This window comes from Tamandua tetradactyla, chromosome 3 (genome assembly GCF_023851605.1).
Source record: "Tamandua tetradactyla isolate mTamTet1 chromosome 3, mTamTet1.pri, whole genome shotgun sequence".
Lineage (NCBI taxonomy): Eukaryota > Metazoa > Chordata > Mammalia > Pilosa > Myrmecophagidae > Tamandua > Tamandua tetradactyla.
The window spans coordinates 209440989-209461743 of NC_135329.1; the positions used below are offsets into that span (position 1 = coordinate 209440989).

General features: G+C 39.6%; 1 protein-coding gene across 4 annotated transcripts in view; it reads left to right on the plus strand.

Annotated features, from left to right (window-relative positions):
* The window catches only part of DGKD (diacylglycerol kinase delta), a 173032-nt gene that overhangs the window by 24632 nt on the left and 127645 nt on the right, over nt 1-20755 (plus strand). For 2 of the 4 annotated variants that reach the window (XM_077155451.1, XM_077155452.1), the window contains exons 2-4: nt 10397-10507; nt 11926-12036; nt 13626-13706. In XM_077155451.1, coding sequence (XP_077011566.1) covers nt 10397-10507; nt 11926-12036; nt 13626-13706 — 303 coding nt within the window. The remainder of the gene's footprint in view (nt 1-10396; nt 10508-11925; nt 12037-13625; nt 13707-20755) is intronic. The other 2 variants (XM_077155453.1, XM_077155454.1) reach the window with 1 other exon arrangement.

Sequence of the window (20755 nt, forward strand, 5' to 3'; positions counted from 1 at the left end):
GAGGAAGAAAGAGTTAACTCAGCAAGTTCACCTTTATTAGACAAGAATGACTGCAGCTGCTTATTGATGCTGTCAGAATCCAGGCTGTTTCTGGCTTTCTGTTCTACCATTTGTAGGCTGTTGACTTGCCACCTCATGGCATCAGTATGCTGCCATAGCACTAGGCATTGTATCTACATTCTATATAAGAAGAAAGGGGAAAGGAATAATCAAAGCCACATGAGTTCTCCTATGTCTGTAAACAATGCCCCTACCTTTCCACCCCCAACAGAACTTCTTCTTAGGTCTCTGATCAGTACTGAAACACGTGGCCAGGATGGAGGAGGTGGGAGTTGGGACTGTGCTAATCAACCAGGATGGGTTCAGTGCCACCCCACTCACAATCAAGTTTCTGTTAACAAAGAGGGGAGGGAATCAGTTTGGGATAGGCTGTTACCAGTCCTGATCATTCCTCTGAAATAGAAGTACTCCTGAATTTCATGAAAGTGGTTTGAAGTCAACATGAAGGGTAGATGGTCTGAGGATTTGGACATTGCATTTTGGGGCCACTTTTGGACTTCCTTCTGATTTGGTCCTTCCTTGTGATTAGCAGGGACAAGAATGAGTTATTTCTTCTAGTCTTAGGGAAACCTTTAGTGACATAGGGGTTTGGGGACATAATCACTTTTAGTCTTGTGGCAGTGAATTGTGGCAAAGGGGAAATTGAGTTGTCATGGGTGGTAAGAAAGAAATGACTGCCCTTTCCCCATGAGTTAGCGGTTTGGGGGTCTTTGGAATCATGTGTGGGCTGCCTTCCTGCTGATGGGCTGCACTGGCTATAGGGCCTGGCTCTGCGGAGTTATCCAGGGGCATTAGTGGGCCTTTTCTTTTTTTTTTTTTTTGATTTTTATTAATAAGACCAATCAATGTACAATATGAACATCCTCTTTTTTTCCATCACATAGTTGTATATTCATCATCATGATAATTTCTTAGAACATTGCATCAATTCAGAAAAAGAAATAAAAAGAAAACTGAAAAGAAATTCATACATACCACACCCTTACCCCTCCCTTTCATTGATCAGTAGTATTTCAATCTACTAAATTTATTTTAACATTTGTTCCTCCTATTATTTATTTATTTTTAATCCATATGTTTTACTCATCTGTCCAAAAGGTAGATAAAAGAAGCATCAGACACAAGATTTTCACAATCACACAGTCACATTGTGAAAGCTGTATCATTATACAATCATCTTCAAGAAACATGGCTTCCGGAACACAGTTCTACATTTTCAGGCAGTTCCCTCCAGCCTCTCCATTATACCTTAACTAAAAACATGACATCTATTTAATGCAAAAGAATAACCTCCAGGATAACTTCTCAACTCTATTTGGAATCTTTCAGCCATTGACACTTTATTTTGTCTCATTTCTCACTTCCTCCTTTTGCTCGAGAAGGTTTTCTCAATCCCTTGATGCTGAGTCCCAGCTCATTCTATGTGCTGGTTTGAAATGATATATGTACCCTAGAAAAGCCATGTTTTAATCTTAATCTCATTTTGTAAAGGCAGCTGCTTCTTCTAATCCCTATTCAGCATTGTATGTTTGAAACTGTAATTAGATCATCTTCCTGGAGCGGTTATTAAACTGGATTAATCAAGAGTGGTTGTTAAACTGGATTAGCTGGAGGTGTGTCTCCATCCATTTGGGTGGGTCTTGATTAATTTCTGAAGTCCTATAAAAGAGGAAACATTTTGGGGAATGAGAGAGATTCAGAGAGAGCAGAGCAGGACGACATAGTCACGAGAAACAGAGTCCACCAGCCAGCGACCTTTGGAGATGACGAAGGAAAATGCCTCCCAGGGAGCTTCATGAAACAGGAAGCCAGGAGAAGAAGCTAGCAGATGGTGCTATGTTCGCCGTGTCCCCTTCCAAATGAGAGAGGAACCCTGACCATGTTCACCATGTGCCTTTCCAGATGAGAGAGAAACTCTGACTGTGTTGGCCATGTGCCTTTCCACTTGAGAGAGAAACCGTGAACTTCATCAGCCTTCTTGAACCAAGGTATCTTTCCCTTGATGCCTTAGATTGGACATTTCTATAGACTTGTTTTAATTGGGACATTTTAAATGTTTTGAATTGGGACATTTTAATCGTCCTTAGAACTGTAAACTAGCAACTTATTAAATACCCCTTTTTAAAAGTCATTCCATTTCTGGTATATTGCATTCCGGCAGCTGGCAAACTAGAACATTCTAGGATTTCTGTCCCATATTGCTATGAAGGTCCACACCCCTGGGAGTCATGTCCCATGTAGACAGGGGGAGGGTGGTGAGTTTGCATGTTGTGTTGGCTGAGAGAGAGAGACCACATCTGAGCAACAGAAGAGGTTCTCTTGGGGGTGAGTATTAGGCCTAATTTTAAGTAGGCTTAGCCTATCCTTTGCGGGATTAAGTTTCATATGAACAAACCCCAAGATTGGAGACTCGGCTTATTGCTTTGGCTGTCCCCACTGCCTGTGTGAGTATCAAGAATTCTCCACTTGCGGAAGCTGAATTTTCCCCCTTTTTCACTATTCCCCCTAGGGGACTCTGCAAATACTTCCCTCCTCACTGTTCGAATCACTCTGGGATTTATGTGGGCATCACTCTGGACAAACCTACAAAATCTCATGCCCTACGCAAGGTTCCAAATACTATGGTGTTTGATTAAGCTGTCCACATAAGTAATATTAGGAAATGCACTAGTCAAAATATAAATTTTGCTCCAAATAAACATTTTTTGCTTGTCTCACACATATGTTAAAGTTTTAAATATTAATTACCATCTATTTTCACCACCCCGCATTATTGACATTCCTTTGTTCTTCCTCATGCAGAAACATTTTTAAATTTGCGCATTTAGTCACTACCAGATGAGTTTTTGAGTAGTGTTTCGAATAGATAAAGGGATTTCTGTTTCTAACTGATTTAAATCAGAATTATCAATAGACTTCTATGCTGAAGTTTCATTTTGACAACAAATATTTTTGGCTTGGCCCTCTTGGTATGAGGTTTGATACTCATACCAAGTCTTCCATTTACTAGCCTTGTAGCTTTGAGTGAGTTATTTTTCTGACCCCCATTTTCTAATAGTCAGATATATGGGAATATTATTCCTTTCTTCCAGAGTTGGTGTGAAGATTAAAACATGAAAATGGCTCATATGTACATAGTAGATGTGGTAGGTACTCAGTTACCATTTAAAGTAACCTACAGTTCTTTTGTTATGTTATCTGTGCCTTATGTTTTGTGAACAAATTGTTTTCTGATTGATTCCTGTTTATGAATTACAAAGTATTCTATAGAAGCTTTGAGATAGGAGTAAGAAGCCTGATAATTCTTTTTTAAAAATAAAAAATATTTTTATTGGAATATCTTTACTCACCATACAGTTCATCCAAAGTATCAATCAGTGGCTCACGATATATCACATAGTTGTGTATTCATCATCATGATCATTTTTAGAACATTTGCATCACTACAGAAAAATAAATAAAAAGGAAAAAGAAAACCCTTACACCCTATACCCCTTACCCCCCCTTTATTGACCACTAATATTGCCATCTACCCAATATTTTTACCCCTTATCCACTCCCCATTATTTATTTATTTTTCCTTAGTTTTTTAATTATTTGTCCATAGTCTGAATAAAGGGAGTATCACCTACAAGTTTATTACAATTACATGGTCACATTGTAAAAACTATATAGTTATACAGTCATCTTCAAGAATCAAGGCTACTGGAATACAGTTCAACATTTTCAGGTACTTCCTTCTAGCTACTCGAATGCACCATAAACTAAAAAGGAATATCTATATAATGCATGAGAATAAGCTCCAAGATAACCTCTCGACTCTGAAATCTCTCAGCCACTGAAACTTAATTTTGTCTCATTTCTCTCTTCCCTCTTTTGGTCAAGAAGCCTTTCTCAATCTCATGATGGTGGGTCCTGGCTCATCCAGGGGTGTAAATCTCCCCTAGAAGTCATGTTCCACGAAGGGGTGTTGGGCAGTGAATTCTAAGCCCAATTAGCTGAGACAGAGGCCACATCTGAGTAACATAAGTTCTCTGGGATGACTCTTAGGCATATTGTAAGTAGGCTTAGCTTCTCCTTTGCATGAATAAATTTCATAGGGGCGAACCCCAAGATCGAGGGCTCAGCCTACTAAATTGGCTGTTCCAAATGGTTGTGAGAATATCAGGAATTCCCCAGATGGGGAAGTTTAATATTTCTTCCTTTCTCCCCAGTCCTTCCAGGGGGCTTTACAAATACTTTTTTATTCCTTGCCCAATACTTATTTTTCCCTGCCCAGATTACTCTGGGATGTATCGGGGTGTCACACTGACCTGTACAAATCAACCAAGTCTCACTCCCTATTCAAGATTCAATAGGTGTTCAAATAAACTGACTATACAAGTTTTAATTAGATATTGTGCTACCAAAAATATAAATTATGCACCAAATAAATATCTCTTCCTTTGGTCTCACACAGAAGTTGAAGTTTTGAAGTATAAACCATATCCTCCTTGTCGTGTGGTCTGCCTTTAGCTGTTGAACCTTGAACAGTTCACTCAGTCATCACTCTGTTGACCAGTTTTCTTATCTATCACTTGGAATATTAATGCCTATCTCATAGACCACATGTGTTTGTTTTAAGACTTAAAGACAAATAGATATAAAAATGCTTATAAAAAATTTAAAGTGATAAGCAAATTTCAACTAGCCTTTTTCTACTGAAGCATTTTAATAGTCTTCATGTATATGAGGTTGTTATGCCAATTTCCCTACTTCTTTTGGATTCTGTGAATTTGGATGATGTTGCTGACACAGCCAGACTTGTGTAACTTTTTTGTTGAAGGATTAACAAGGTTTAAGGATAAATAGAATGTCAGAGTTACCATTTAGCTGACTTTTGCTCCTTTCTGTGTTTATTTTATTCTATTCCTCCTTCTTCCTATGTTTTTCAGCTTGGGTGCCAGGGAGTGGGGTTTAGGGGACTGGGTCACTGCCTTCTCACCCTCTGCCCTATTGGATGTTTACTGCACTAGTTGCTTCCTTTGCAGCTGTTTTTTCTTTTTGTTGTTGTTTGTCTCTTTCTTTTTTAAACCAAGTAAATGTGGTAATTCTCACATTTATCTGCATAAGGCGCTAATTGCATCTGTAGAACTCTACTTGGGAGTTTATTTCTATCCTTTTATTGATTAACTTAATTTTTCCTTTATTATTTTACATACAAAGTAATACATATAATATGCATGTAAGTTATGAAGCAGAGTAATAAAGTGTTCCCTGTGAACCTGCCCTCCAGGCAGAGAACTTTGCCCTGTGTGTTCTCTTCCTATCTACTGCCTGAGGTTAAGCCTCGTCATTGTACTCTTTTGGTAAATGCCTGTTCCTGCGTTTTGCCAGTGTTTCTTTTGGTTGCTTCTTTTTCTTTTGTATTGTTTTATAAGAGTTCATGAAGAACTATTCTGAATGTTAATTCGGGCTGTCATAGTATTGTTGCTACCTTCTCCAGATGTGGCTTGCCCTTTCACTTCTTTTTAAGATGCTTTGATGAACAGAAATCCACAATTGTGATACAGTTGAGTTTAGCTGTTTTATATTTTATGTACAGTATTTTTAATTGTATTTAAGAAATCTTATCCACCTCAAAGTCATCATGAAATCCCTTAATACTGTCTCCTGAAAGTTTAAAAATTTGCCTTTTGCACTAAATCTGTAATCCGCCTAGAACTGATTTTTGGTGTATGAGGTTGGGAACTTGTGTTGTTTTTTCCATCTAGATAATTCCTTGTCTTAGCACCATTTGCCAGATGGTCCTTCTCCCTTATCTGCAGTATCACCTCATCACACCGAGTTTTTGTATCTGTGAGGGTCTGTTTCTGGGCTATCTTTGATCCCCAAATTTTACTTTTAGTAGTTTACCCTAAGGAATAGTTGAAATGATTTAGTTTTAGGTATGTTTGTGAAAGCATCAATGATAGCAGCTCCAGTGTTCATGCAGCAGGAACCAGCTGGTTGATGGGTGGTGCACTGGGAAGGTGGGGTACTCTGCAGCCAACAAAAATGGCAGTACAAAGTGTATTTACTAATATGGATTTACATTGACAATATAATATAATAGAAAAAGTAGTCTGTTAAAGTATGGTATGCCCACTATGATTGCATGTTTGCATAAGATTAAGAAATACACAAGTTAACACAGCAGCCTGTTATCTTTGCCTCCTCCCACTGCAGTGCCTTTGATCTGACATCCCCGTGACTGTTCCATCGTGTCTGCTCTGGCCAGGTTGTCAGTGACTTCCTGTCGCCACATCCTCCCTTTCCAGCCCACATTCCTGCCCTTGCTGTGTGTTTACTGCATTGACCTGGTCTTCTTGCCTCATTTTCTGCCATGCCTTCTCATGCCCCCTTTTAAGCTCTCCTCCTCCTTTCTGACCCTGGAGGTTGGTTTCCCAGGCTCTCGTGTCTGGGGCTCCTACTTATCCCCCATCCTCTTCATAAGGGTCTTTCTCTTAGGCTGCAGCCCCACATATCTGGCAGTGGGCTCCCCCCACACCCCCCGGGACATCCCCAGGCACTCAGGCCCAGCATCTCCAAAACACAGCTCACACCTTCCCCCCCTTGAGCTAGACACTGGGAGTCATCCTGAGTTCCTGTCTTTTCTGTCCTTCCCCTCAGATGCTCATCGTTGCTGCCTCGTTTTCTTTTTTTTTTTTTTTTTTTTTTTTTTAAAGAGAGAGGGAGGAAAGGAAGGAAAGAAAGACAGAGAAGGAAGGAAGGATGGAAGGAAGGAAGGGAGGAAGAAAGGGAAACATTTTCTTATTTTATTATATTTTGTTTGTTTGTTTGTTTTTTACATGGGCTGGGGCCGGGAATCGAACCGGCGTCCTCCAGCATGGCAGGCAAGCACTCTTGCCCGCTGAGCCACCGCGGCCCGCCCTGCCTCGTTTTCTTACAAGAGTTTCCGGGGTGTTCTGTTTGTGTCCAAGTTTCACCCCCTTCTCACCTTTCCTCTACATGGTGGCCAAAATCACTGCTCCCATTGCCATTGCCAGGCAGCCAGGTTGCTGCCACCTGAGCCTGCCTCCTCTACCTCCATCTTGGGTTCTTGGAGGAGAAGCAGTTTCTGGCTTCTGCCTGTACCCAGCCTCTCCTCTACCTCCTGCTCAGACACCTGCTAGTCTTCTATGACCTGCTTTCTGAAACCTTTCTCACCGTGGGGGCTTCACTCATTCACCTGTGTCCTAGCACCTCTTTTGTCCCGAGCGTGTATTTTTCTGCTGGAGCCCTTCTGTACAGACCTGTCCGTGTAACCCTCAGAGCCCAGTCGATTGGCTGGGACCTTGGATACTGCCCTGGGAGCAGGGGTGGGAGTAGGGAGGGAAAGATGTCCCCGCTCATCTGAGAGAGGAACGCTCAATTCAGACTGCCTGTGCTGGCCCCTGTCAGACAGAAGATGCTGTGGGTGGTATTTGACCAGAGCTCCTGGACTGGTGGAATCTGTCTTTGCTTGATGGTTGGACCCTCTCCATAGAGTCTTGTTCAGTGTCTTTGTTCTTAAGCAGCAATGACTGGAGTCTGTGCTTTCTTTTGCAGTGGATCCCCTTGCTGGTTTGGCCTGTGGCTGGACATCTGTCTGCTTAAAATGTAGCTTGGTGGCAACTACAGCTGTGGCTAGGGCTTGGGTATTGTCTTTCTGGATTGTGTTGAATGTTAATACTCTGTCATATTTCATCACATTTAGTCCAGCTTTAGGAGTTTGTTTCATATCTGTGTTTGGAGGTGAGCACAGTGTTCACTTTTCCACTGGCAATTATTTACCTGACTGTTGTCTGAGCTTTTCCTCAGTGGCTGTGTGTTGCACATTTGTCCCTTTTTGCCCTTACATGTGAGAACAACAGAGTTTGCCCTTTTGCTTGTGCAAAGAACCTGACCTGAACAAGCTGTTCTGGGGTCTGGGCTTCAGCTTCAGTTTTCCATCTCTGAAGTAAGGAACAGCCTTGCCAGTTTGAGCAGTAATTCTTGTGGGTGCATTTCACAGGCTGCCAATTGAGATAGTACATTATTTAGGGGTGTTGTTTTCTTGACCACTTTTGATTGTGCTTAAAAATATTCTGCAACATATCTGTAGTATTTACAAGCAGTGAATCACTAGAAGAAATGCAGTTTCCGAGAAAGCTTCAAAGAAGTAGGTCTTTATCTTTTCCCTGGTCTTTTCCGCTGAAACCCACCAGTCTTTTTTCTGTGCTCTTTAGTGCTATAAATAGAACAGCAGCTCTCCTTGGGTAGCCCAAGATCTCAGGCTTTCATCCGCTTTTTGAAAGATTTGTCTCTGTGTGTGTGTGTGTGTGTGCATCTGTGTAAAGTGGGTTGGGTTTTAATTTTGTTTTTCTTTTATGAGTGAGATGTGTAGTGGGATACACAGTCAGACGTTTATCTTTTAAAGATAACAACTTTTCAGGATTTTGGCTTGTTGGGTCTTTTTCTTTTCTTTCTTTCTTTTATTTTGTTTTTAATTAAATACTTTACATTTAGAGAAGAGATGGAAGCGATTACTTCCCCTGCAGAGGTGAGTGAACCCTGCAGAGGTAAGGAAGACGTGTTGGGCTTGTGAAGTATCTCTAAAGAGCAGGTGGTTGAAATCAAGGAAGGGTCTCCTGGCGTGAATTCCAGGCTTCCACGGATTAGTATGTATTAGCTTTGTGTCTTTGGGCACATTGAAATTGATGTTATCCCCGTGTACTGGTTATAAAAAGAACCGTAGGGGAGAAACTCTGAAGTCCTTCGGTATTGCAGACTGGCTTATATCTGTAGCTACTAGACCAGAGTTTGGGGGCTTTTGGTCCACCGTGGACCAACCTCCTTCTGTTGGGGCACATGTCCCTGCACCTGAGAAGTCAGAGCCTTTCACTTCTTCGAGACATAGGTTCTGTAGTATTCTGGTGAAGATGTGGGTTTCTGTCCTTGATCATTGGATAAAGTTGTGGATTTCTCTTCTTTTTGCCTGGTGCTCTTTAATTACTGGGAGACTGGGTGAGTGACCTTTTCAGAAGCAAGAGGTTCAGGTCTCAGCCACAGAATGAGTAAGTAGATTCTTTTAGTCTCCCTTTACCTCCTCATTTGGTCCTTTAGGTGTTGTAGAGGGTTGCTGATTGTAGTATTAGGCCATCACTAAAAGCCACGAATCCCAGTGTAATTGGCACCCAGGCAGTGAATTTGGAGCACCTTGGAAGTGGGGATATATAGCTTGTACAGGGAGGACCCACCCCATGTGTCATACAGATGACTTTTTCATACGTATCATACAGATACTTTTAAAAAAATTTACTTCAAGTGGAAAATTCTGTGGGATTAGCTAATTAAGTAAAAGTTTCTGTGAACCAACATTCTTGTCCTTGAACAGGATTTTTGTATTTCTCCTTCCATCTCCATGATGAGATTCTTTATAAAATGGACATTTCCTAATAGGTGGATAGATGGGTGAAAAGAAAGTATGCAAAAGATGAGAGCCAGGTTCTTGTTGGCATGGATGCTGTTTATTAATTCTGGGTATATTACTGATTCCAAATGGTTCAAAATGTCTGATGGTCAAGCAGTTCCAGTGTCTGAACAGTCTTCAGGGCTTGCTGGTCTTTTTAGGGAAAACAGCCCCAGGAGGTGCTGTGTCCTCTTCCTCCTTGGCAGAGTCATGGGGAGGGCACTGCTCTCCACTTCTTGATTCCCTTAAGAGGATCCCTGTTTCACGGTGGACTAATCAGATTTATGGTGAAAGGAGTGCTAGTGAATTTGGCTGTGGTGCCTCTCTCAGGGCACACGCAGATGTGTGCACGCCTGTGAATGGGGGTGAGGGTGAGTAATTGTGCATGCAGGAGCAGTGCTGAACCCTGGAGCCCTGTATGCAGATAGTTTTGGCAACAGGATCCTGAGAAATGGCAGGAGGCCAGAGAACACAGAGACAGGGCCAAGAATAGCTGAAAAATACCAAATGCCGAGTTGGAGGATGTACTGGTCCTTGGTCCCAGCTGGGCTCACAGCTGTCGCTCCCTGTGGCCTGGGGAGATTTGGTGCCAGCCTGCTCCCCCCCGCCCCCCCCAGTGCTAAGCAGCCCCAGGCATAGCCAGGGGTTTGGACCCTCCCCCACACAGCCCACCTTCGCCCCTGGAGCAGCTGTTCTCCTCCCCGCCCCACTACAGCTGGGCCTGCATGAAGGTCAAGGCCTGTTGAGTGAGAGAGAGGACCTGCCTCTGTGGGGCCACCCTGTTGGAGACATGAGTGTGCGTTGGACCTGTCAGTGTGCATTTTCAGCCTGGGGAGCTCAAGCACCTTAAAAACCACATTAATGAATATGTTTCTGTTCTTTCAGACCATCATCAAAGAGGGGATGCTGACAAAACAGAACAATTCATTCCAACGATCAAAAAGGAGATACTTTAAGCTTCGGGGACGAACACTGTACTATGCAAAAACTGCTAAGGTGAGGTGCAGTGGAGGGGGACAGAGAGGAGACAGCACCTGGGGCTGCCTGCCTGGGGAACAGTTACAGTTCTTAGAACTGTTATTGCCGCCTGACTTTGTAATACTCTAGGGGTTACAATTAACTTGTCTCAGGCATTTTTTTAAAAACATTTTTTTATTGTGAAATACAACATATTTCAAAGTGCATTTTAATGAACAGTCATAGAACTGATTTCAAATTTTGGTATGAATTACAGTTCCACAATTTCATGTATTTCCTTCTAGTTGCTCCAATACACTGGAGACTAAAAGAAATAGCAGTGTAATGATTCAGCAGTCATACTCATTTGTTAAGTCCTATCTTCTCTGTTATAACTCCTCTTTCTCCTTTGATCCTTCTCCCAATCTTTAGTGGTATTTGGGCTATGCCCATTCTAACTTTTTCATGTTGGAAATGGCTGTCAATAATATAGGATAGGGAAGATGGAACTAACTGATGTTCTGGTGAGACTGGCCCCTCTGGCATTGGAGGTTGTAGGTTTCTGGAAACTTAGTGCGTAAAACTTTTGCGGAAGCTAAAGTAAAGCTGTAGGTGTTCTTTAGGGTTAATAGGAATGATACTGGTTGGGTTAGGCAAACAGTGGCAATTAGCAATATCTAGTTGAAGTTTGCATAAGAGTAACCTCCAGAATAGCCATTCGACTCTATTTTGAAATCCTTTAGCCATTGATACCTTTGTCTCAGGGATATTTTCTTTCTTTCTTTCTTTTTTTTTAAACTTTTAAAAAGTTGTATAATATATATACAAAGCAAAGAATAAAAAAAGCAGTGATTTTTAAAGCACACTTCAACAAGTAGTTACAGAATAGATCCCAGATTTTGTCATGGTTTACCATTCCATCATCTCACATTTTTCCTTCTGGCTGCTCCAAAACACTGGAGGCTAGAAGGAATATTAATATAGTGATCCAGCAGCCACACTTGTTTGTTGAATCCCATTTTCTCTGTTATGTCTCCTCCTTCACCTTTAATCCTTCTACCAGTCTATAGAGGTCTTTGGGCAATACCTGTTCTGACTTTTTCATGTTGAGAAGGGGTGTCCACACTGAAGGACGGGGGAATGTAATTGATAATCCTGGAGAGGCTGGTCCCTCTGGGTTTCAGAATTTATCTGACCTAGGAACCCTCTGGGAATTATATGTTGCAGGAAGGCAAACCTAGGGCCTGAAACATTTATAGAGTCTCAGTTTGAGCTTTAGGTGTTTTTAAGAGACAACAGTGTGATGTTGATTGGGGTTTAGCAAACCATGGCAAGTAGCACAGTGTAACTGAAGCTTGTCTGTGAGCAGCCTCCAGAACAGCCTCTCGACTCCTTTTGATCTCTCTTGGCCACTGATGCCTCATTTTATTACACTTTTCTCCCTTTTTTTTGGTCAGGAAGGTATTATCAATTCCATGGTACCAGGACCAGACTCATCCCTGGGAATCATGCCCCATGGTGGCAGGGAGATTTTCACCCCTGAATGGCTTTCACCATGTAGTGGGGAGGTCAGTGATTTTCCTTGCTGAGTTGGGCTTCGAGGGAGAGAAAGAGAGAGACATAGAGAGAAAGAGTGATTGAGAGAGAGTGAGACCACAGCTGAGCAACAAAGGCTCCCTGGAAGCTTAGCTTCTCCCCTGCAGAAATAAATTTCATAAGTGCAAGCCCCAAAATCCCAGTCAGGCATATTTTATTTCTATATTTATTTTTAAATATTATGTCACCAACACGGAAAGGAAAAAAAGTCACAAAAATAACCATATTACACTTGGATATCTTTCTTTCAGGAATATTATGGATCACAGGTTTATGACTCTTGGTATTATGGGTGAAAAGTATTTATTTCTTTTTCATGTCCCATTATAGTAGTTTTTTTTTCTCCAACTAGAAGTATTTTTGATGTATGCGGGTCTTCTTGATGTGGGAACAGAAATGGGTACTTCTTTATTTCTGGACTTGTGAGATATTATCCTTCTTTCTCTGTACCATATTATATGTAGCATTTAAAGTTAGACTCACCAGGCGATGCTAACTTTTTCACGAGGATCAGGTGCAACTCACTAATGAGTTTAAATGAATGTGATGTTAAACATTTCAAACATGAGTGTGTTTGCAAAGCTTGTCTTTGGTATTCTAAATGTTGGTATTTTTGTGGCAATAATACTGCTATTTTGGTATTAAAAAATGTGAACTGATTCATTTACATTTTGAGATGTATCTCTATAGAGATTCTGTGTTAGAATTTGAAATTGAACAAAGCAGCTTGGTGAGAAAATGTTGGGACTACATCCCTCCCTTTTAAAAAACCCTTGTAGTTATTTTAGTTCTTTGGGGTGGGGGTGGGGGGTAGAGGTGAGGAATTACTTAAAATGTGCAGTATCTTTTCCTATCTTAGTTGTTAGCATTTCTTCTAAGGGTTCCCAGTGGAGTCCTCTTAGAATAAAGGGAACAGTAAGGTGAGTGGCCAGTGGAGTCTGTGGTGGGGGGCTTGGGGAGGAGAGAGCAGGAACGCGGGGGAGGGAGGGTTGCAGCCTGATTCCTAGCCTTCTGTGGGAGCCTGACCAGTGCCCTTTCTCCAGGACTAGGTCTGCTCTGCGCTGCGCCCTTAGTTTCCTTTTCTACCAGATCCCTTCTGTTTGGGCTTGACTCTCTTCCCCTGAAATAATTGCTATGCGCTGGAACCTTTCTCTGAAGCCTGCCAGCGGATCCTCAGCCAGGCCCGGGTCCACTCCCCAGAGCACTGAACAAGGGCATGTTTCATGTTTCAAAATACAATATGGTATTGATAGTCAAGTGTTTTGTATTTACAAGAAGTAAATGCAGAAATGCCAGCATCATGCTTTTGCTCCGGTAGTGCAAGTCAGTAGCGAACTCCCTGGGTTGAATGTAAGTCCTGGCACCCGGCCTGTGAGCTTACTGCATGCTGTGGTTAGAACAGGTGGAGCAGTGGAGTTAGCATTCATTTGCTGTTCAGTGCTCCAGTCTCAAGGCTTGTGGGTGTCTGCGGGTGCTTGGCTGGGGAAGGGGTACCACTGAGCCAGGCTGTAGGAGTGCTCTAGTTGTGACCTTACTGACCTTCCTGTGTTTCTTTCTCCAGTCAATCATTTTTGATGAGGTGGATCTGACTGATGCTAGTGTGGCTGAATCCAGCACCAAAAACGTTAACAACAGTTTTACGGTAAGATTCTCAGTGCACACCTTTCTTGGTTCCTGGCCACGTCTAACTTCCTTTTTTCTTTGAATAGATATATGAGAGCAGGTCAGACTTTTTCATCTTTTTCCTTCTGATTGAAAAAATGTCTGATAAATTTTGAAATTAGTGCTGAAAACAGTATTGTGATTGGACAATAACTGAGAATTTGACACATGCCAAAAAGAACAAGAGTCCAAATGAATTTTTCTATTTACTTGTTATAGTTTTGTTTTTTTTTTTTTTTTACATGGGCAGGCACCGTGACTCAAACCTGGGTCCTCTGGCATGGCAGGCAAGCATTCTTGCCTGCTGAGCCACCGTGGCCTGCCCTTGTTATAGTTTTTATACATGTTTTAGTTTACATTCAGAAAAGTAGGTTGAATCAGTTAAAAACCAACCACAATCCAGCCAACTCCAAGCAAAGAATGTTAGAATTTTGGTATATTTTTTCTTTTTTATCCCTCCCGCCTCCTCCCCCACACCTCATTTGTAAAAGTTCTGATGCTTTTGGCAGATGCATAAAACCATGTGACCTCACCATGCAGAGGTAGCCACCTGCTCTCTGCAAAGTGTTTATCTTTATTACCATGTATCTATAGCTTTGTCCTTACTTATAGACACCTGTGAAATCATACTGATCATTTTGTTTTACACCTTATTACTTTTGTTTCTTGACAGTTTATTGTGGATATTTTTCTGTGTCTGTTGCTCTAAATGCTCCTCATTATTTAATGGGTTTGTAGCATTTTCTTTCATGACTTTGTAATTATGGTCACCTTAGAAACTACCTATATAAAAAATGACTCTAATAGCAGCACTGGAACCTTTAATGATATTTTTTCATTGGATTATTGTTATTCCATCTGGAAATAAAATCTGTGTCTTTTTTTTTCTTGTTGTTCTTAAGTATTTATTTTTAATTGTGAAAAATGTAACATATATACAAAAAAGTAATGCATTTCAAAGCACACCACCACAATCAGTTGTAGAACAGATTTCAGAGTTTGGCGTGGGTTATAATTCCACAATTTTAGGTTTTTTCTTCTAGCTGCTCCAAGACTCTGGAAACTAAAATCAGTATAATAATTCAGCAGTTATACTCATTTGTTAAATCTTATCTTCTCTGTTAAAATTCCACCTTCTCCTTTGATCTTTCTCCTAATCTTTAAGGGTGTTTGGGCTGTACCCGCTCTAACTTTTTCAGGTTGAAAGGGCAGTTGATAATATGGGATAGGGGGATGGAACTAGTTAATGTTTTGGAGAGGCTGGCCTCTCAGGGTTTCAGGACTTATCTGACCTAGGAACCCATCTGGAGGTTGTAGGTTTCTGGAAAGTAATCATAGTGCACGGAACCTTTATAGGATCTCAGATAAAACCCTAGTTGTTCTCCAGGGTTGGTGGGTGTGGCTTTGGTTGGGGTTTGGCAAACCATAATAAGTAGTAATAGCTAGCAGAATATTTAGCGTAAGAGTAACCTCCAGAGTAGCCTATTCACTCTAATTGAACTCTCTCAGCCACTGATACCTTCTTTGTATTTATTTAATAATTCGGTGAAACTGGGTAATTTTTTTTGTATTTAGATCCTGACATTTTGAGTTAGGGTTGTCTCAGTTACTTTTAGATTTTGTTTTATTGTATCTGTTTTCTTTAGGGATTGATTGTTGCATCACAGTGACAGATGAGATTTTCCCCTCCTCCATTTAAGCTTTTTAGTTTATTTGTATTGCTGTAACTGCTCTTGGTTTTGCTTCATGGCTTATTGAATTTGTCAGACATTCATGATAGTTTATTTTATTCTTTGTTTGACTTGGAATATTTGTACTTACTCCATATTAGTTGTGTTGTTTACTTGTTGGTTGCTGTGAAACATTTATAACCACACAGATGTATTAATTATTTTTTTAAACATTTTTTATTGTGAAATATAAAATATACAAAAAAAGCAATAAATTTTAAGTATATTTTAACAAATAGTTACAGAATGGATTTCAAATTTGATATGGGTTACAGTTCCACAATTTCAGGTATTTCCTTTTTGCTGCTCTAAGATACTGGAGACTAAAAGAAATATCAATATAATGATTCAGCGGTCAGACTCATTTGTTAAATCCTGTCTTCTCTCCCAGTCCTTTTAATTATCTGGCCACACACAACATACTTTGGGATGTATCTAGGTATTACATTAAGCTATACAGAATTACAAGCCCTCTTTGCCATTCTGGGTTCCATATGTTTGGCTAGTTTTAATGAGCTATCCGGGCAGGTTGAGTTAGATTGTGTGCTACAGAAAATTTAGGTTTGGGACAAAGTAAACTTTTCTTCCTTTGGTCTCATACAATAGGTAAAGCTCAGAAATACAGACAGTATCTTCCTTTGCCCTCCATTCTGATTTGCCTTAGTCCCAACTAAATTGCCTTCATTCTTATCTCTAATTGAAGCCTGATCTCTTTTCTGGCTTCTTTAACAGTTGTTATATGTAGCAATGCTGACTTTCAGACTGCAGAACTCCAATTCTGAATCTTAGGTGTCACACAGGTACCCAAAGTTCCAGGGAAATACCAGGTTATACACATATAACACAGCATCCTAGAATCTAGAAATAGCATTTACAACTCTGGACTAAATGTGACTGCTATAAGACTTTACAATCTAGGCCCCAGTTTTCTTATAAGTGTGTTCTAAAAGTGACCATACAATATTCTTTTGTTTCTGGCTTATTTTGCATAACCTAGTGTCCTCGATGTTGATTCAGTTCATTGCATGCCTCACAATTTCTTTCCTTTCTATAGCTGCGCAATCACCTTTCTGCTTCTCAGTCAATGTACCCTTCAGTCACCTCCACCCATTCATTAGACCTGATGGATAAATGTCCAAAATAAATAATCCGTGCTTCACAGTATCCTCACTTAGTTGTACAATCATCAGCACTCTCAATTTTAGGCAATTTTAATTATCCCAAAGAGAAAAGTAACAGATAAACACATCCTCACCAAACAACAAATCTAAACCTCCCCTTAACTCCCCCACCCTCCCCAATTATTTACTCCTGATATTGAAGTAGTACTGATAATGTTTCCTTGCTAACTATAGGCCATAGTTTGTAATAGTAGTTTCTCTCTATTTCTTCTATTATTGACTCTTTGTACAGAGTTCATACCTTGAAGTACTTCATGCAAGAATTTATTTATATTTGTGGTGTTAATCAGTGGATACTGTATACAACTCCTTTCAATCCTATTCACCTTCAGTATGGCAGTATTACTTATAAGCCCACTAATGACCTACCATTACTTCTATCCATTCCCATACATTTAAGTTTAACCTCCTTAGATAACCATACATCTGTCTCTAGTTTCTGTATATTTCTAGAACCCCTGTATTCTACTTTATAAGTCTCTGAGTTTACCTTTACCAGAGTCATAACAGTGAAATCATCTGTCATTTTGTGTCTGGCTTATTTTACTCAGCATTATGTCCTCAATCCATGTTTTCATATACTTCAGGACTTCATTTCTTCTTACTGCTGCATAGTATTCCATTGCATGTATATACCACATGTTGTTTATCCACTTGTCTGCTGATGAGCACTTTGATTGTTTCCATCTCTTGGCAATTATAAATAGTGCTGCTGTGAACATCAGTTTATGGATGTCTGTTCATGTCACTGATTTCAGCTCTTCTGGGTATATACTGAGTAGTGGGTATTGCTAGGTTGTAGGGCAACTCAATATTTAGTTTTCTGAGGAATTGCCAAACTGGTTTCCATAGCAGCTGCACCATTATACATTCCTACCAGCAGTGATTAAGTGTTCCAATTTCTCCATATCCTCTCCAACATTTGTGTAATAGCAGCTATTCTTATAGACGGGATGTGATAGCTCATTGTAGTCTTGATTTGTATTTCCCTTATAGCTAATGAAAATGAACATCTCTTCATGTACTGTCCAGCCATTTGTATTTGCTCTTTGGAAAAATGTCTATTCATATCTATTGCCCATTTTATAATTGGATTGTTTTTTCTTTTGTTGAGTTGTATGATTTATTTATATATACTGGTTATTAAACCTTTATCTGATACATGGTTTCCAAGTATTTTTTTCCCATTGAGTTGGCTGCCTCTTCACCTTTTGGACAAAGTCCTTTGAGACATTTGATTTAGAGGAATTCCCATTTATTTATTTTTTCTTTCATTGCTTGTGGTTTGGGTTTAAGAAGCTACCTCCTATTATGAGGTCTTGAAGATATTTCCCTTTATTTTCTTTTAGTAGTTTTATGGAACCAGCTCTTATATTTAGGTTTTTGATCTGTTTTGAGTTAGTTTTTGTATAGGGTGTAATGTGGGGGTCTTCTTTCATTCTTCTGACTATTGATATCCAGTTCTCCTAGGCCCATTTATTAAAAAGACTATTCTGTCCCAGTTCAGAGGATATGGGGCCCTTGTCATCACTTGACTGTAGATCTGGTGGTCTATTTCTGTACTCTCAGTCAGAGTCCATTGATCAATATGTCTGTCTTTGTGCTAGTACCATGCTGTTTTGACCACAGTGGCTTTAGAATAAGCTTTACAATCAGGGAGTGTTAGTCCTCCCACTTCATTCTTTTTTAGGATTATTTTTGGCTATTTGAGACCTTTTTCCCTTCTAAATAAATTTGATAACTAGTTTTCTAAGTGTTCAAAGTAAGTTGTTGGAATTTTGATTGGTATTGTGCTGAATCTGAGGTCAATTTGGGTAGAATTGACATCTTAACTACATTTAGCCTTCCTATCCATGAGCATGGCATGTCTTTTCACGTATTGAGATCTTCGATTTTTTTAAGCGATGATTTGTAGTTTTCTGTGTTTAGGTCCTTTACATCCCTGATTAAATTTATTCCTAAATACTTGATTCTTTCAGTTGCTATTTTGAATGGGAATTTTTTTCCTTAATTGTCTTCTCAGTTAGGTCATTACATGTATATAGAAACATTACTGATTTTTGCACATTAAGCTTGTATCCCTGCACTTTGCTGTATTTATTAGCTGAAGTAGCTTTGTCATAGATTTCTCTTGATTTTCCAAGTATAGGATCATGTCATCTGCAAATAATGAAAGTTTTACTGCTTTCTTTCTGATTTGGATGCCTTTTATTTCTATTTCTTGTCTGATTGCTCTAGCTGGGACTTCTAGTACAATGTTGAGTAATTGTGGCGACACTGGGCATTTTTCTCTCATTACCTATCTTATGGAGAATGCTTTCAGCATGATGCTGGTGTATTTTTCCTATATGCCCTTTACCATATTGAGGAAGTTTCCTTTGATTCCTACCTTTTAATTGTTTTCATCAGAAAAAGATGCTGAATTTTGTTGAATGCTTTTTCACCATCAATTGAGATGACCATATGATTTTTCCCTTACAGTTTGTTAATGTGTTGTATTATTTTGATTTTCTTGTGTTGAAAATCAAGGCATACCCTTGCATACCTGGTATAAACCCCACTTTGTTGTGTTGTATAATTCTTCTAATGTGTTGTTGATTTGATTTGCTAGTATTTTGTTGAGATTTTTTTGCATCTGTATTTATTAGGGATATTGGTCTGTGGTTTTTCTTTCTTGTAGCATTTTTATCTGGTTTTGGTATTAGAGTGATGTTAGCTTCATAAAATGAGTGTGGTACTGTCCCTTTTCCTCACTTTTTTTTTTTGGAGAGTTTGAACAAAATTGGTATTTGTTCTTTTTGGAATGTTTGTTAAAATTCCCTTGTGAAGCCATCAGGACCTGGGCTTCTGTTTCTAGGAAGATTTTTATTTTTTTATTAATTAACGGAAAAAAAGAAATTAACCCAACATTTAGAAATCATACCATTCTACATATGCAATCAGAAATTCTTTTTTTTATTTATTTTTATTAATTTTTATTTTTTATTTTTTTATTAACGGAAAGAAAAAAAAAGAAATTAACACAACATTTAGAAATCATACCGTTCTACATATGCACTCAGTAATTCTTAACATCATCACATAGATGCATGATCATCGTTTCTTAGTACATTTGCGTCGGTTTAGAAGAACTAGCAACACAACCGAAAAAGATATAGAATGTTAATATAGAGAAAAAAAATAAAAGTAATAATAATAGTAAAAACAAGCAAACAGAAACAAAACAAAACAAAAACCTATAGCTCAGATGCAGCTTCATTCAGTGTTTTAACATGATTACTTTACAATTAGGTATTATTGTGCTGTCCATTTTTGAGTTTTTGTATCTAGTCCTGTTGCACAGTCTGTATCCCTTCAGCTCCAATTACCCATTATCTTACCTTGTTTCTAACTCCTGCTGGACTCTGTTACCAATGACATATTCCAAATTTATTCTCGAATGTCGGTTCATATCAGTGCGACCATACAGTATTTGTCTTTTAGTTTTGGCTAGACTCACTCAGCATAATGTTCTCTAGGTCCATCCATGTTATTACCTGCTTCATAAGTTTATCCTGTCTTAAAGCTGCATAATATTCCATCATATGTATATACCACAGTTTGTTTAGCCACTCTTCTGTTGATGGAGATTTCAGCTGTTTCCATCTCTTTGCAATTGTAAATAACGCTGCTATAAACATTGGTGTGCAAATGTCCGTTTGAGTTTTTGCCCTTAATTCCTTTGAGTAGATTCCCAGCAATGGTATTGCTGGGTCGTATGGCAATTCTATATTCAGCTTTTTGAGGAACCGCCAAACTGCCTTCCACAGTGGTTGCACCATTTGACATTCCCACCAACAGTGGATAAGTGTGCCTCTTTCTCCGCATCCTCTCCAGCACTTGTCATTTTCTGTTTTGTTGATAATGGTGGGTGTGAGATGATATCTCATTGTGGTTTTGATTTGCATTTCTCTAATGGCCAGGGACATTGAGCATCTCTTCATGTGCCTTTTGGCCATTTGTATTTCCTCTTCTGGTAGGTGTCTGTTCAAGTCTTTTTCCCATTTTGTAATTGGGTTGGCTGTCTTTTTGTTGTTGAGTTGAACAATCTCTTTATAAATTCTGGATACTAGACCTTT